Source organism: Herpailurus yagouaroundi, unplaced genomic scaffold (genome assembly GCF_014898765.1).
Source record: "Herpailurus yagouaroundi ecotype Mexico unplaced genomic scaffold, PumYag 160, whole genome shotgun sequence".
Lineage (NCBI taxonomy): Eukaryota > Metazoa > Chordata > Mammalia > Carnivora > Felidae > Herpailurus > Herpailurus yagouaroundi.
The window spans coordinates 50,624,006-50,641,271 of record NW_024412401.1 but is presented as its reverse complement, the minus strand read 5'-3'; the positions used below and the strand labels follow the sequence as shown (position 1 = coordinate 50,641,271).

General features: G+C 49.7%; 1 protein-coding gene across 23 annotated transcripts in view; it reads right to left on the bottom strand.

Moving 5' to 3' along the window:
- Positions 1 to 17,266, bottom strand: part of ODF2 (outer dense fiber of sperm tails 2) — a 36,651-nt gene that overhangs the window by 18,153 nt on the left and 1,232 nt on the right. For 4 of the 23 annotated variants that reach the window (XM_040482519.1, XM_040482507.1, XM_040482528.1 and 1 more), the window contains exons 2-7: positions 14,459 to 14,549; positions 13,017 to 13,142; positions 5,847 to 6,017; positions 4,781 to 4,941; positions 3,872 to 4,001; positions 3,157 to 3,288 (exon numbers count right to left, since the gene is read on the bottom strand). In XM_040482519.1, coding sequence (XP_040338453.1) covers positions 3,157 to 3,288; positions 3,872 to 4,001; positions 4,781 to 4,941; positions 5,847 to 6,017; positions 13,017 to 13,142; positions 14,459 to 14,549 — 811 coding nt within the window. Of the gene's footprint in view, positions 1 to 3,156; positions 3,289 to 3,871; positions 4,002 to 4,780; positions 4,942 to 5,846; positions 6,018 to 13,016; positions 13,143 to 13,421; positions 13,576 to 14,458; positions 14,550 to 16,396; positions 16,632 to 16,826; positions 16,946 to 17,266 lie in introns of those variants that run through there. The other 19 variants (XM_040482513.1, XM_040482509.1, XM_040482508.1 and 16 more) reach the window with 12 other exon arrangements.

Here is a 17,266-nt window from a genome sequence, read left to right as displayed (position 1 = left end):
CTGTGATCTGCGGCAGCTGAAATGACCTACAAAATGCCTGCACGGATTTGCATAGCCACGGGCAGGAGGAGGGCCCTGGGTGGCGGCCAGTCTTTCCAGCAGACTCCTGCTGCTTTAGCTTGCATTTCCCCCATCACTCAAGTTTATCAGCCACTGAGCTCCCTCTTCTTCCCCGACTGCCTGCTCACACCCTTGCCCATCTCTCCCAAACAGGCCGTGTCTGAGAACCATCTCTACTGTTCCGTAGAAGGGGGCCCGGCTCGCCTTCCCTTTTCCTCTCAGGCTCACAGGTCCCCTTCACAAGCCATGGCAGGGCTGGGAGTGGAGAGAGGCCAGCATCATGGTTTCTCCAGCAACAGGAAGAGGCAAAGAACACGGGATGAAAGTTAAGGCCTGTAGCTCCTCTCACTGTCCTTTACGCCGTGTCCTCCGAGCCTCCAGGGGGACACTACACAAACGAACACACAACTCTCACCAAATCCCCCATTCTAAGGAGCCATGGACTATGACCACCCCCATTTTAGAGAGGAGGAGATCGAGGCTGGGAGAAGTGAGGTGAGCTGCACGACATCACACAGCTGGAAATGGCAGCGGTGGGCCCTAAGCCAACCGACCCCACAGCCAGAGCAAACTCTCATCCACTGAGCATCCCGAGGAAGCACAGAGATGGGGGGTACTGTCCCAAGAGCCATGGGGGCAGGGGGAGAGGAGAGCCCAGACTCAACAGAGAGTAGCCGCTGTGGGTGGGAGTCCAGATTAGCTAACCCTTCATCTCCAACGGGAGATTCTGGGATTCTAGGACAGTAGAAGCTAAGGGGTCAAAAAGGAGACAAATTGAGTAGGAAGAGGTTTGTCTGGAGGCCCCAGTCCCAGGACAAACAGCAGCAGCCCCTACCACACCAAACAGCTATCATGTGCCAGGCAGTATGCCAATCCCCCATCCATGTCCTCACGTGATACCACGTGGAAGACGCTATTCCCATTTCGCAGGTGGGAAAACTGAGGCCCAGAGAGGTTAAAAATTGTCCAGCCAGGAACACCTGGTTGGTTCAGTTCGTTAAGCCTCCAACTCTTGACCTCAGCTCAGGTCATGATCTCACGGTTTGTGAGTTCAAGCCCTCTGTCAGACTCTGCGCTGACAGCACAGAGCCTGCTTGGAATTCTGTCTCTCCCTCCCTCTGCCCCTCCCTCCCCCTCTCTCTTTCTGTGTCTCCTCTCTCGCAAAATTAAAAAAAAAAAAAAGCAGTTAAAAAAATTGCCCACCCAAGCATATTGAGCCAGGCATTAAACAGGTATTAACTATTTTAAGAGAGTAATTTAGCTATAACTAATAAAACCGATAGAAATATATTCTAGAAACTCTCAAATACACCAGGATAGTATACACGAATGCCCCAAATAACAGTGCTTATTTAATAGCAAACAACTGAAAATACACCTCCATCAACAGAAGAAAGGATAAGTTGTGGAGTAGTCATAAAATGGAATATAGTGAAAATTAACTATCTTAGGGACAAAACCGGATGAATCTTATAAAAATATTGAGTGAAGGGGTGCCTAGGTGGCTCAGTTGGTTAAGCGTCCAACTCTTGATTTTGGCTCAGGTCATGATCTCATGGTTCGTGAGTTCAAGCCCCACATCGGGCTCTGGGCTGACAGTGCAGAGCCTGCTTGGGATTCCCTCTCTCCCTCTCTCTGCCCCTCCCCCATTCTCTCGCACATGCACTCTCTCTCTCTCTCTCTCTCCCCCCCCTCAAAAATAAATAACATTAAAAAATATTTTTTGAGGGGCGCCTGGGTGGCGCAGTCGGTTAAGCGTCCGACTTCAGCCAGGTCACGATCTCGCGGTCTGTGAGTTCGAGCCCCGCGTCAGGCTCTGGGCTGATGGCTCGGAGCCTGGAGCCTGTTTCCGATTCTGTGTCTCCCTCTCTCTCAGCCCCTCCCCCGTTCATGCTCTGTCTCTCTCTGTCCCAAAAATAAATAAACGTTGAAAAAAAAAAATTTTTTTTTTTTTAAATTTTTTGAGTGAAAAAAGCAACTCAGAAGAACACCTATGGAACAATATCATTTATGTAAGGTTTGAAAACATGCAAAACAATACTATATGTTGCTCAGATATATATGTAAGTGATAAAAAACTATCACATTGGAGAGAAAGGATCCCTCTGATAAGCTTATCATCAAAGGAGACATTTAATGACTCGGACAAGATTTTGTTTAGAAGCCTGGTCTGTGAGCACACGGCTTATATTCCTTATTTTACATACTCATTGGGGGGCACCTGGCTGGCTCAATCAGTAAAACAACAACTCTTGATCTTGGGGTTGTGAGATCAAGCCTCCCATTGAGTGTGGAGCCTACCTTGAAACTAAATAAACAGGGGTGCCTGGGTGGCTCAGTCGGTTAAGCATCGGCTTAGGTCTCATGATCTAACTTCAGCTCAGGTCATGATCTCGCAGTTAGTGAGCTCAAGCCCCACATCAGGCTCTGTGCTGACAGCTCAGAGCCTGGAGCCTGCTTTGAATTCTGTGTCTCCCCTCCTCTCTGTCCATCCCCCGCTCATGCTCTGTCTCTCTCTCTCTCAAACATAAAATAAACATTAAAAATTTTTAAATTAAAAAAATTAAATAAAAATTTAAAAAATAAACACAATGAATTAAATACTAATTTTTAAAAAATAAAACAAGAAGTTCACAATGCTAAACATAAAATAAAATAAAATAAAATAAAATAAAATAAAATAAAATAAAATAAAACAAAAGACACTATGGTCTCTTTGATTTGAACCAAACAGGAAGATGGCTGTTTTTGCCATCAGTCTTTCCAGAATCATTTGCTAATATAGAATATCTTTCAGAGACCATTTTTGAAGAAAAGTGCAGCCCTACCGTTGGTACTAATCATTACCCGTCCTCCATTTAACCAGGGGCCGAGCCCATCCCGGACTCCTCAGGTCCTTCCTGAGCCACCAGGTCCAGCTTTGACAACCAAGGCAGCACCCGTCAACCGGGGTGCCCAGCACTTCACGTGAACGTCTCGTCAGGTCAGGCCAGGCACTGATAGTACGTTCATTTCCCAGACGAGGAACAGGGGGGAACAGAGGCTCGGAGCAGATGGGCCCTTGGTGCCACGGGGTGCGGCTGAGTCCAAGCTCACCTCTTTGCAGTGCTGTTCCCTCAGCAGGTCTCGGAGGGTGCGGTTGGTCTCCTCAAACGTGCTCAGCTTCTGCAGGAGAAGTTCCTTCTGCCTCGTCAGGGTGTTGATGTCCGTGCAGGTCATTTGTTTCTCCTGGAAGACAGCAGGCAGTCTTACATGGTGCCAGGGAGAAGGGAGGAGCCAGGCCCCTTTTAAGAGGTGCTGGTGCCAGGAAGCCCAGGTGAGAAGCCCAGCGCTGTGTACAGGGCCGGAGCGGTCAAGGGCAGGCTTCCCAGAGGAGGTGGGCCTGCAAGGATGGGGCAGGAGCTGAGAACGACAAGGGACAAGGGCCGGGGCGCCCAGCATGGGCAAGTGCAGTTAAGGCAGGCTTCCTGGAAGAAGAGGAGGAGGAGGACGACACCTGGTGGCCGATACTCGCAGGAATCAAACTGTGGCTGACACTTGCAGGAATCAGACTTAGGCCTTGACTCACTGTGATCCCAGGAGACCCATGATGAGGTCAACTCAGAGCCCCTGGCCACCACAGGTCATCCTCGGGGATCAGGCCCCAGAAGTAAGAGTGGGGGTGGGGCTCGAGGAGTCCAGTGTGCCCTCCCCTGGCCTGGAGATGTCATAAAGTCAGCCTGATGACTGCGTACAGACCCCTCCCCGGCTTGCAGCTTGCCCCTTTCTGGGCCCAGTCCCAGGGCTGAGTGGTTCTCTGCCTGCCACCTACTGTCTTCAGCTTCCCGATGGTGTCCTTCAAGGCCATGACTTGCTTGGCAGCAGCAGCCCCATCCATTTCAGCCTCTACCAACTTGGACATGAGGCACTCCTTCTCCTGCTGGAGGTGTTTCTTCTGAAGCCTGGGGCCAGAGAGAATAGGGCTCTGTGAGCCCTCCCAGGCCGCGGCCCACCCGGAGCTCTGGGCTCGCCTCACAATGCCCTGCGAGGCTCATCTCCTGGCCAGGGGACAGTGGGGGAGGGGGAGGGATGGCCCCGGGAGGCCACCTGGGCCCCACAGCAGCGCCTTCACGTCAGGTGACGTTATGGCATCTGTGGCCCTGCTTGCCTCTTGGTCATTAGCATCATCTCTGTCCCTGGCCATTGCCACAGCCTCGAAGCCACCACCGTCAGATCCGCTTCTGAGCCTCCCATCCACTCTTCACACCAGAGCCAAGCCTGGCCGCACCGCGCCCTGCTTTGAACACCCCTCCACGGCCGCTCAGTGGAAACCCCTTCAAGCGACCGCTAAGAGCGGCCCCTGCCAACCTCCATGGCGCCCCTTGCCCTCTGCCCACCCCCTCTCCTCCTTCCTGCCTGTCTTCCATTTCTCAGTTGCAAACTCCTCCCTGGGGGCTTTCACTCGAGATCCAGCATCCTTTCTTCCCCAGCACCTACTGCCCACCTCCCCTACCTACTCTGCAGGCGTCTCCCTAAATGTTGCTTTTTCCGGAAAGGCTTCCCTGCCCCCGCTGCACTCTCTGGGGGTCCTCGTCTCCCCTCACAGCATGAACCACGGGCGCCATAGGGTAGCTAGCCGTGTGACTGCCGGACAGCCGTAAGCCTGGGTATGCTGTGACCCGGGGGCAGCGCCCGGGCCCGCCTGGTGGGAGGAGCACACTTTGGGGCAGGGCTGCCTTACATGGTGAAGTCCTTCTCCTCCTTGATGCGCTCGATGTTGTGCCTCAGCACCGTGTTCTCGTGCTCCGTCTCGGCCAGCTCATGGGCCACCTCCTCCAGCTCCTCCTTCCGCTCCTCCAGGAACCTTTTGGCCATCTGGCGCTCACCTTTCTGCATCTTGACCTGTGCAGGGGCACGCAGGCAGGGGCCACTGAGGGGAGGTTCCTCCTCCGTACATCGCCAGGCCCATCACTTTGGACCAGAGAAGGGCGCCTCCGACTGACAGACACATAGGTCACTTAGGTCCACTTGGCTGCGACCTCAGTTAATCATCACACAGACTCTCTGGGCGGACGCTACTCATCTCGTTTCCTCATGACAGAGAAAACCGAGTACACAGAGCCTAAGTGACTTGCTGGTTGGGGACAGGGCCAGGATACAGACTGTGGTTCAGCTGGCACACCGCAGGAGAGATGTCACAAAAAGGCCCACGCACTGCGGGCTGTGGAGAAAGGGCTTGCCAGGTGGCCAGCCCCAGGTTCCCCAGGAGGGCCCACGGGCCCCAAGTGCAGGGTGGGGGATTAAAGACACAGGCCACTTTAGCACTCGAGACCCGAACTTTACGCCAGCTCCGCCACCCTCCCGGTTGGGGGCCAGGGACTTCCAGGTCGTTTCCAATTAAGGGCATGGCCCACCAACTGAGGACAAACTTCCTTCACCTCTTTGGGGCTTTGTTCTTTTTTTAAAACTTTTGTGTCAACTGGGAAACAGAGGTCCCAGCGTCCCAATCACTTCGTCTCCAAAACGGGGACAATAACACCACCGGCTTCATTTACTGTTGGGCCAGATCAAACCAGGGCTTCCGTACAGAGCACCAGGAGGGTCGGGGCCACGCCTGGGCTAAGCGCTTGATGGAGAGGGGTCCCAGGTTGCCCCGGCTACCTCCCCAGTGGCATCTAATGCCCTGGGGCAGCCTGCTGGGAAGGGCAGGAGGCCTGCGGGCAGACAGCCTGAAGGAAGCAGTCACCAGGACCCGCTGTCCTTCACACCCTCAGGCCAACAGCTATTTTACCCCCTACCTCCCTCACCTCAGACTTGAGACAACCGACCGCGTTCATTAGACTGTCAATCTTCTTATCATAACGGTTCATTTTACAGTGACCCGAGTCGTCATCTTCTGTAGAGAGGTCACTTAACCGCATCACCGAGACCAGCTTTTCTGAAGATGGTGGCGTGATCTCCAGGCAATGAGGCGGATTCTGATGCAGAGGAGGGAGAGACACGTGAACTCATAAGGCAAAGCCACAGCCATCAGCTCCAGAGCCACCTGCTTGTCCAGGGGAGGCAGGAAGGGCTAAAATGTCGAGGGCCGACCACAGGGACCTCAGGACGGAGAGCACACCGCGCCTTCTCGATGGACATTACCTACCCCTGTTTACGTGATGTTTCTGAAGATTTTCTACCAAGAAATAAGCCTGTGTTACAATGTCAAGTTTAAAATAAAGGATAGAACAAACTGACAAAAATAGTCGCAATACCCAAGATGGCAAAAGATTGGGGCGATAGATGTTTTCATATACCAAAGGCAGAAGTGAAGTATGTCAAAAGCCTTTTAAATGAATATGAATGCATGACAGTGGACAGTTGCAGGTACCCCACATCTGCTATAAAAGGTACTTTAGGGACGAGTGGGTAAATGTGACGTGGACCAGATAGATGATAAGAAGAAATAAAGTTTTTAGGACTAATCATTGTTATTTTGGTTACAAAAAAAAAAAAAAAATTAGAAACACATACTGAATACTTGAGGGGTAGAATGGTATGATGTCTGGAAATATTTAAATACATCAGCATAAAAACATATTTTTTAAACAAAATGCAAGTGCCCCCCTGAAAAGATTATGTCAAGCTGCATGACTCTTTGCTTGTAAGATTCCAGGAAGAAAGACATTATAATCTGGGAGCCAGGGTTTCCATGGGTTTTGATATGTTCAACTTGACTCAGTCTCCAGGTTTATTCTGGTGCATTAAGTACTTGCTATTTCTTATTATTTGTTCAGTTCTGTGCTCCTTTCAAGCTCAAGTGCCAGATATCAGGAATAAAGGTATTCAATACTGAGTATAATTCAGGGCGCCTGGGTGCTTAGTTGGTTAAGCGTCATGATTTTGGCTCAGGTCGTGATCTCACGGTTCATGAGACTGAGCTCCACATGAGCACAGAACCTGCTTAGGATTCTTTCTCTCCCTCTCTTGGGCCACCCCTCCCTCAAGCACATGCTCTCTCACTCTCTCTCAAAAATAAAATAAACGTTTAAAAATGAAAAAAATAAGAGTGTGACTCTAATACCAGACAAGTAGGACTTTCAGGGTACAATTTTAAAAATGCATGTGGGGGCGCCTGGGTGGCTTGGTCGGTTAAGCGTCCGACTTCGGCTCGGGTCATGATCTCGCGGTTCGTGGGTCTGAGCCCCGCGTAGGGCTCTGTGCTGACAGCTCAGAACCTGGAGCCTGTTTCGGATTCTGTGTCTCCCTCTCTCTCTGACCCTCCCCCGTTCATGCTCTGTCTCTCTCTGTCTCAAAAATAAATAAACGTTAAAAAAAAAAAATGCATGTGCCCTTTGTCCCAGAAATTCTATTTCTAGGGACTTATCAAGAATGTCTAAGAATGTGAATCAATAGTTAATATCAAGGCAAGGATAAAGATAAATGTATGACAAGATAGTATTGGTTAAATACATCGTGGTACAAATATACCCACAATGGAATACCGTCTTTAAAAAAAAAAAAAAAAAGCAAGCTACAACATAAATACAATCAGAGTGTGTTCAAAAAGAATACATTAAGTAATCCCACTGTTACAAAAATCAAAACAAGGAGTCTCTTTGTAAGAAAAGATCAGGAAGGCTTCCACCTAGAAGTTCCAAGGCGGTCAGGCACCTGTGTGGTTAAGTCAGTTAAGTGTCTGACTTTGGCTCAGGTCGTGACCGCTGGGTCCATGAGTTCAAGCCCTGTATCAGCCACGCATTGGGCTCCCTGCTGTCAGCACAGAACCAGCTTCAGCTTTGGATCCTCTGCCCCCTCTCTCTACCCCTCCCCTGCTGTGCTTGCATTTGCTCTCTCCCTCAAAAGAAAAAAAAAAAAAAAAAGTTCCAGAGCTCTTCTCAGAGTGTTGGGATCACAGGTGTTTTTTTAACTTTCTTTCTTGTGCTGGTTTGGATTTTCTAATTTTTCAACAGTGACTGCAGATTGCTTTTTTAAGAAAAAAAAGTTGGCAATATTTAAAAGGAGGGTAATACGGGGCGCCTGGGTGGCTCAGTCAGTTGGGCATTACACTTTGGCTCAGGTCATGATCTCATGGTCTGTGAGTTTGAGCCCCATGTCGGGCTCTGTGCTGACAGCTCAGCGCCTGGAGCCTGCTTCAGATTCTGTGTCTCCCTCTTCCTCTGCCCCTCCCCCACTGTGCTCTGTCTGTCTCTCTCTCTCTCTCAAAAATGAATAAATGTTAAAAAAGTTTTTTACAAACAAATAAAATAAAAAATAAAAGGAGGGTAATAGGACAATATATAGTATGATAACAATGGTATTTTAAAACCCAAAAGTATGCATAGGAAAAAGTGTGACAGTAAATGTACCAAAATATTAGCAGTCTCAGGAGGGTGGTTCCCCACAGGGGTGGTAATGACAGCATTAGGACCAGAGGGGAGCTTCTGGGGAAGCTCATGATGATGTGGTTTCTTAAGTGGTGTGGTAGTTAGTTACACAGATACAGTCAGTTTGTAAAAATTCATCAGTCAAGCAGTATACTCCTGATGTGTGTACTTTCCTGCACTTTTTAAGAAAAAGCTTTTAAAACTTAATAGCAGTCACATTAAAGTAGTAAAGTGACAGGTGATGGTTTATTTTTCTGAATTTTCAACTTTTCATAACAAAAACAGATCACTTTTAAAAATAGGGTAGAAGGGTGCCTCGGTGGCTCAGTCGGTTGATCGTCCGACTTCAGCTCAGGTCATGATCTCACAGTTTGTGGGCTCGAGCCCCACCTTGAGCTCTGTGCAGGCAGCTCAGAGCCTGGAGCTTGCTTCGAATTCTGTGTCTCCCTCTCTCTCTGCCCCTCCCCAACTCACATTCTGTCGCTCTCTCAAAACTAAATAAACATTCAAAAAAAATTTTTAAAATAATAAAAATAGGGTAGAGAAAAAACCCACGCCTCCTTTCTCCCAAAGGCAATCAATCTTATATACCAGAAGGGGTTTTAAAAAAATCGAACAAGGGGGCACCTGGGTGGCTCAGTTGGTTAAGCGACCGACTCTTCATTTTGGCTCAGCTCATGATCTCACCGTTGGTGAGATAGAGCTCCACATCGGACTCTGTGCTGATGGCGTGGAGCCTGCTTGGGATTCTGTCTCTCCAATCTCCCTCTGCCCCTCTCCCACGCTCACTCTCTCTCTCTCTCTCAAAATACATAAACATTTTTTAAAAAATCAAACAAGAACCCCCACGTGTACACAGCAGCTTCTGGGGTCCACATCCAGCTCACCCCACATTTCCTTTCTCGCTTGCCCATAATGGGAAAGGTCAGGCTGGGTCTTCCCAGAAACACAGAGTACCACTGGGAAGGAGAAGGGCACTGGCTCAAGGGGACATCATGAAATACAGCTGCTGAGACAGAAGTCACCTCTCTGAGCTCCTCCATTTCTAGGATTCTGGGGCCCCAGAACTGAAAGTAGGCCAGGGAGGACCACAGGTCCTAGCAACCTAGGTCAGTAGGGAAGCCAGTTTCCATAGTGGCAGATCTTTAATGTAGACTTCAAAAACTACTAAGTCTTCTGTTTTTTAAAAAAGCATTTTTAATTATAAAACATAGTATGCTTGTTATAATGAAATTCAAGCAGACAATAAAAAATAAACCTTTAAGGTTTATTTTTAAACCTTTAAGGGCCCCCCAACCCCAGAGGTGGTCACTGCTTACTACTTTTTATTTATCTTTCCAGAAAATGTTATACATATACAAACACACGTATGTACACATGGATACAGACCTCCTGTTTTTTTCTTCTTTTCAAGGTAAGCTCTACGCCCAACATGGGGCTCGAACTCAAGACTCCAAGATCAAGAGTCACATGCTCTGAGGCATCTGGGTGGTTCAGTAGGTTAAGTGTCTGACACTTGATCTAGGCTCAGGTCATGATCTTGAGGTTCATTAGATCAAGCCCTGAATCGGGCTCTATACTGACAGCAGGTATTCTGTCTCTTGCTCTCTCTCTGCCCCTCCCCCTGTCACTCTCCCTCTGTCAAAATAAACCTAACAAAAATAAAGAAAGAAAGAAAGAAAGAAAGAAAGAAAGAAAGAAAGAAAGAAAGAAAGAAAGAAAGAGGGGTACCTGGGTGGCTCAGTCGGTTAAGCACCCGACTGTGGCTCAGGTCATGATCTCCCAGCATGTGACTTCGAGTTCGCGTCGGGCTCTGTGCTGATGGCTCGGAGCCTGCAACCTGCTTCTGATTCTGTGTCTCCCTCTCTCTCTGCCCCTCCCCCACGCGCACTGTCTCCCTCTCTCTCAAAAATAAACATTAAAAAAAAAAAGTCACATGCTCTGCCTACTGAGCCAGCCAGGTGACCCACAGATGCCCTTGTTTGGACAAATAGGGCCAAACTCCACCCGCTGTGCAGCTCCGTGCTTCATGATCATGTATGAATATCTACGTACATCACTGTAACAGTTGTATGGTATTCCACTGCATAGATATATCACAATTTAACCAATACCCTCCTGATAGACATTTAGGTTGCTTCCAAAATTTCTTTCTTACAAACATCTTTATACATGATATCTGTACTCATGTACCCCAGCTCAGTCGGTTAAGTGGTTAAGCGTCCAACTCTTGATTTCGGCTCCGGTCATGATCTTGATGTTTATGAGATCGAGCCCTGCATCGGGCTCCATGCTGACAGCAGGGAGCCTGCTTGGGATTCTCTCTCTCTGCCCCTCCCCTGCGTGCTCTCTCCCCCTTTCTCCCAAAAGAAACTTAAAAAAAACCCAAAAAACAAAAAAATCCCTATAATATCAATTCCTAGGTATAAAACTACAGGATCCCTGGGGTGCCTGGCTGGCTTAGTCAGTGGACTGTACAACTCTTGATCTTGGGTTCATGAGTTCAAACCTCACACTAATTGCAGAGATTACTTAAAAATAAAAAAATCTTAAGAAATATTTTTTAAAAATAAAACCTAGCATCAATGTTTACATACGTGCCCCAGAACTGTTAAATGATTTCACCAATCCTCTCAAAACGGTGTAAAAAAGTTTGCTGACTTCTCCTACCCTTGCCAACATATCAGTAAGCTTTTCAATTACAGTATATTCCATTCAATAAAAATGACAGCTTGTGTTTTAAAACATAGTTGTTTTTCATTTACATCTAACTGATTAGTCAGGTACATGTGGTAAAAAATGGAAGACAGCGTTTTAATTCCAAGCTTTCTTTCCCTCTTGTTTAAAAGGCATTAAAATTTTTTTAAGTGTATTCATGTATTTATTTAACTTAAAAAAAAATTTTTTTTAATGTTTATTTTTTTATTTTTGAGAGAGACAGAGTGCAAGAGGGGGAGGGGCAGAGGCAGAGAGGGAGACACAGAATCTGAAGCAGGCTCCAGGCTCTGAGCTGTCAGCACAGAGCCCGATGCGGGGCTCGAAATCACGGACCAGACCGCGAGATCATGACCTGAGCTGAAGTCGGACGCTCAACCGACTGAGCCACCCAGGCGCCCCTTATCTAATTTTTTTAATGTTTGTTTATTTTTGAGAGAGAGAGCGTGCAAGTGCTAGTCGGGGGCGGGGGGGGGGGGAGACACAGCAGCCTCTGTGCTGTCAGTACAAAGCCCAAAGTGTGGGGCTCCAGAAGCCAAGAGCAGGACGCTTAACCAACTGGGCCACCCAGGCGCCCCTAATTCCAATCTTTCTTATGTAAATACACACACACACACACACACACACACACACACACACACAAACACACACACTGGTTAGAACACTTCTCATTTATTCCCTAGAATACCCCATTCTCCCTTTATCTCTTAGGGAAAACTGATAAATCAGGGAGTCAAACTCATGAAGTAGGACTTCAGAGTAATTACTTTCACTTTTTATTACTACTTTTATTTATTTATTTTTTTTTAATTTTTTTTTTTCAACGTTTATTTATTTTTGGGACAGAGAGAGACAGAGCATGAACGGGGGAGGGGCAGAGAGAGAGGGAGACACAGAATCAGAAACAGGCTCCAGGCTCCGAGCCATCAGCCCAGAGCCCGACGCGGGGCTCGAACTCACGGACCGCGAGATCGTGACCTGGCTGAATTCGGACACTTAACCGACTGCGCCACCCAGGCGCCCCTATTTCTACTTTTAAAAGTAATAAACTATCAAAAACAAAAAGAAGTAACAAACTACCAGCAAAAGACTGTTTCAAAATGGCAGGCATCATCTGGAAGCAGCCTCAGGTCCTTTTTACCTGCCCCAATAATGAGACCTTTGTCTAAAATGCAGCCAAAAGGTCTTGTCTCGTCACTGACGTTTCTTGTTGCAATTGACTAGAGTGTAAGCCTAAGGAGGGTGCACCTGCCAGTCTGCGGCTGTCACCCCAGTGCCCGGCAGTGTCTGGCCCAAGTCTCGATAAGTGTCATGCCGCAAGAATCACCGCGTGGACGGACGGACGGACACGCAAAACACGTTGAGGACGGTAATTCTCTTGGCACCTTCACAACTCATACGGAAGGCAATGATTAACCAGTTCCAGAAGCGGCCTGGGGGACAGCTGTGGAATACACGCATAATCTCTCGTGGGGACTGCCTCGAAAGAGGCGGTGCTTTCTTAGATAGGCACGTTTCTGGTACACGTTTAAGTTACGCTTCAGATACGGTCCCAGTCACACGGGAAAAGACGTGGCTCCACACGTACAAACCAGAGAGGCCAAGGGTGCACCCTTCAGCATGAGACAGCCCTGAGCCCCAACTGAGGCTCTGCTGCTGCTTTCTCTGGGACCTCACCTCTCGGAACCTTGCTTTCCTCATCTGTACATTGGGAGAGCAAGACCTACCACACTGCAGTCTTGTGAGGACCCAAGAACATCATGTGCCTTCAGGGTTTAGCAGGACCTACTGGACATCCCTAAGAGCTACCGCCGACCCTGAATCATACCGAGTTTGAGGCCTGCTAGACCCTGACCAGTCCGAGAAGGAAAGCCTGAACGAGAATGAGCCTACCTCCCACTTGCATCCCACATGCCGGGCGGATGATTTTCCAGGGGGCATCCAAGGTACCTTGGTTTTCACCCGGACACTCCGCCGCACATTCACGGTGTCCCCTTTCATTCCGCGCTTATGAGATTTCTGTGGAAAGGGACAAACCCAGGGTCACTTCCCCACACAGCCAGCCGTGGTGTCACTCTGGTGGCACCCACTTCCAACTCCGCAGGGGAGCGTCTTCTGACTAAGGCTGCTGCTGCCGTTTCTGGATCAAGGGCCGCCTACCTTCTAAGCAGGCAGCTGACCTCTGAAAGCAAGCGCATCTGTCTCGGAAACCTTTGGAGTTTGAGGCGCGAGGTGGCCGGGTTGGGAGGTGGCCCCCTGCTCCACAGCCTTAACCTCGCCCGGCCGGCAGGCTCCTACCTGGCTGCTGGTTGCTGATGGTTTCGGGAGTTTTTTTATGTGGACGTGGACAGGAGTGTTCTCATCCACGTGAACATGTAAGGGGGGAGTTGAAGAGCGGTCCTTCATGGTTCGCTTCTGGCAGGCGGGGGAGGACAACACAAAAAAGGTTGATCTGTGGATGAGTAAACGGGCATAAAAACCAGAGCTCAGAGCCTCTGGGGGCCACCGAAAGCCTAGCCAGCAAGCGAGCAGGACAGCTACCAATCACTGGCATGCGGGCAGGAACGAAGGCAGCGGTGCTGTTCCCGCAGGCTGCTGCAGAGATGCCAGCTGAAGACCACTGGGAAGATCTACGTCCACTCAAGAGAGGGGTCTGCCAGACCCGCACGCTCCGCAGAAGAACCCGAACCCAGCCCCAGGGTCCTCAGCGCTGAATCTCCGTCTGAGCCTGCGGGAATGCACAGCTTTTCTTCAGACTCAGTGTAGCACAGTGGGAGAGGGCAGGAGAATCCTTCTGCACGGTAATCTGGGCGGGCAGATTAGCGCAGGAGACTCACAGAACGGTTAGAGCACAAAACAAATCAGGCAGCAGGCAGGTGAGAGAGGACGACCACAGAAAGCGATAGGAAATGCTGAGATGAGAAGGTTGCATAGATTCTGAAGAAAATATAAGCAGGGCAGAACCCCCAGCTGCACACCCCTTGCCATCCCCCCACCGCCATCCCCCCAGCAACTATCCCTTCCCCATTCTTTGACTTTTTTCTTTTCTTCTATTTCTTTTTTTTTTTTTTTTTTTTTTCTTTTTGGAAGTTTTCTCAAGCTTTTTGGAACTGGGAAGGATTAGGTTAAGACAACCTCCTCACACCCAGCAGCTAGACCACAAGCAAAAGAAAAAAAACCATCCCAGTCAATCAGCAGGACAGGCATGAAAGCACCCAGCAGAGCGAGGGGCCACAGTGGTGCCAGCAGGGAAAGGCAGGTACTGGAAAAGGTGTGCAAAAGCATTGGTGGTGGGGCCGCAGACCCGAGGGCTGCTCCGTGTGCGCGTCACCTACCGTCACAGTCACACTGGGCGCAACACAGGGTGTCCGCAAGACCTTTTTCTGCGTGAGACTTGTTACTCCGTTCTTCCCACACGATGGAAACCTGCACCCAGGCACAAGAACCAGATTGTAAGCGGAAAAATACGGCTCTTCTAGTTCTTAGATCTCCCGAAATTACACACAAGCTTACGACTAGGAGAACCAGTCTGGAATCACTTGGCTCCCTTTACACGAGCACCAAGCACGCCTGGTGTGCCTGGCAGCGGGATGGAAACAGGGGGTGATGGGCATTCACAGGGCTGACCCTGTAACCTGCCACTGCATTGCACATATTGTGACCTTTTGCTGAAACGCCCAGCTGTCATCCTGTCTGTCGAGTGGCAAAAAGCAGGCGGCACGGGAGCCATGGGCAAGGTACTAACTTGGCCAAGGATGAAAGTGCTCAGGGACTGTGCCTAGAGCAGAGGCAGCCCTGGAAAAATGCTCAGTGAATGACAGACATAAAAAGAAGCAGCGGAGTGTGTGGATGGCTCAGCTCACCAGCCGACTCTTGATCCCAGTTCAGGTCAAGATCCCAGGGTCCTGGGATTGAGCCCCGCATTGGGCTCCGAGCTGAACATGGAGCCTGCTTAAGATTCTTTTTCTCTTTTTCTCTCTCTCCCTATACCCCTCTACCCTGCTTGAGAGCTTTCTCTCCAAAAAAAAAAAAAAAACAACAACAACAACAAAAAAAAAACAACAAAAAAAAAACATAAAAAGACAAAAACAAAAACCCAGCAGGCCCAGGAACAAAGTCACTGTGACTCAAATTTCATAAAATTAACAAACATTCAAGTAAGATGAAGAAAAGTTACTATTTCCCCAAATATCCCTCTTTCTACCTTTTTTTTTTTCAACATTTATTTATTTTTGGGACAGAGAGAGACAGAGCATGAACGGGGGAGAGGCAGAGAGAGAGGGAGACACAGAATCGGAAACAGGCTCCAGGCTCTGAGCAGTCAGCACAGAGCCCAACGCGGGGCTCGAACTCACGGACCGCGAGATCGTGACCTGGCTGAAGTCGGACGCTTAACCGACTGCGCCACCCAGGTGCCCCTCTTTCTACCTTTTAACGTCTTGAAAAGCAGGGTTATTTTTGTTTTAGAGAGGTTTTTTTTTTTTTTAATAATATGTGCAATTCATCCTGCTTACACATAAACAACCCCATCACCAGATTTGCAAATATAAAAAAAGTTTAATCTCCAATATTTTGCAGCAGAGCGTCTGAGTCAAGAAGGCCATGACGGAAAGGGACTTGGAAAATTCATTTGGTCCATCCCACTACCTCCTGACAGCCTCAAAATATGGCTTCGCCCTCCCCATCAATACTTCTGGGAAAATAATGTAACCTAAAGATGCAACATAAAAATTCTCGGGCACTGTAGCATGCATCTTGCTGTACATCTATTACGCTTTGATGAAAAAGAAAAAAAATATATTTATTGCGCCCTACTAGTCATTTGGGCAAGGAATACCAAATCTGAGTAAGTAGACGGGTTTTTTTCCCCCCTCCTCACTTAAAAGCCAACAGATTTGGGAAATCTCTCTCCCTCATCAGGCTTGCCATGCAATCACCTGGATTGCATCCATACCTTGTTAACTGACAAATCCACCTCCCACATCATTGTTATTTACATGCAGCCCTCTTTCAAAAAGGACCTGCATGCCTCCTACTCCAACAATGGTGACCCTGTTTGCTCCTGGGAACTGGGGCACCTGGGGAGGGAGGGCAAGAGGGAGCCAGAACTGGGATGGCCTGCCTGCACTTTTTTCCTCCTTCCCTTTCAAAATGATTTCTCAATGTCTTGGACCAGACTTTTCAACACACAGAACAGGGAAGCTGGAAAGAGAAGCCCCCGGTGAGCCTGGCCTGAGGGCCCCTGACCACCTTTCCCTGCCCTTCCGCAGTACCTGGGGGAGCCGCCTGAGGATGAGGCAGACATGGCTAGGCATCAAAGCCGCAAAGGTGGGCAATTGGGTCAGCAGGCTCTGCTCAGGGGGACCCAGAGGGGCTTGTCAATAACAATCTCAGGGGCCCGGCATCAAACGTCCTCTCTGAGGGGAGAAGGGTGGAAGCCTTGGGGGTGGCAGTTGGATGAAAACTTGGGAGGCGCTCCTCTACTGTCCAAGTCGCACAGCAACTGTCCTGCCAAAGTGGGGTGGGGGGGAGATAGGAGAGGCTGAGCGACTTGCGGGGCAGTGGATGGACGGCCGGTAGGTGGGTAGGGGGCGCGGAGGAAGCTCCCCTCCCTGGGGACGGGCGAGGGGCGGAACTTCGAGGACAAGGACCACCACGCCCAGGCCCCACCCAGGAGTGGTGGGTGGCAGTCAAAGGGAAAACCTGAGGTGCTGGCTGGCGTGCGTGGAGGGCGAGAACCGCCAGGTCCCCAAGTGGGCCCCAAAGGGCCGGAATCCGAGAAGGGAGCTGGGGGGATATTCCGGGCGGGGCCAGGGCAAGGGTCTCCTAGGAGAAGGGGGCGTTCCCGGCAGAATAAAAACCTGGAGAGGACCAATAGTATTTGAAGGCGATAGGGGCGGCAGCTGCAGGAGAAAGGGGCGTTCGGCTACAAGTGGGTACCCCCGACGGCGAGGGGAAAATCCTCCCGGGCGTAACAGCCAGCGGCCGCCAGGACTTAGTATCCGAGTTAGAGCGGGTCGGACGCCGGGTGGTGCAGGGAGCGGGATGGGACCCCCGGGAAGGCCCCCTGGGCTGGTGATCCCGCTCCCGCGGGGTTGGGCGGCAGGGAGACGGCCCCGGGGAAACAGCACTGCCTACGAGGC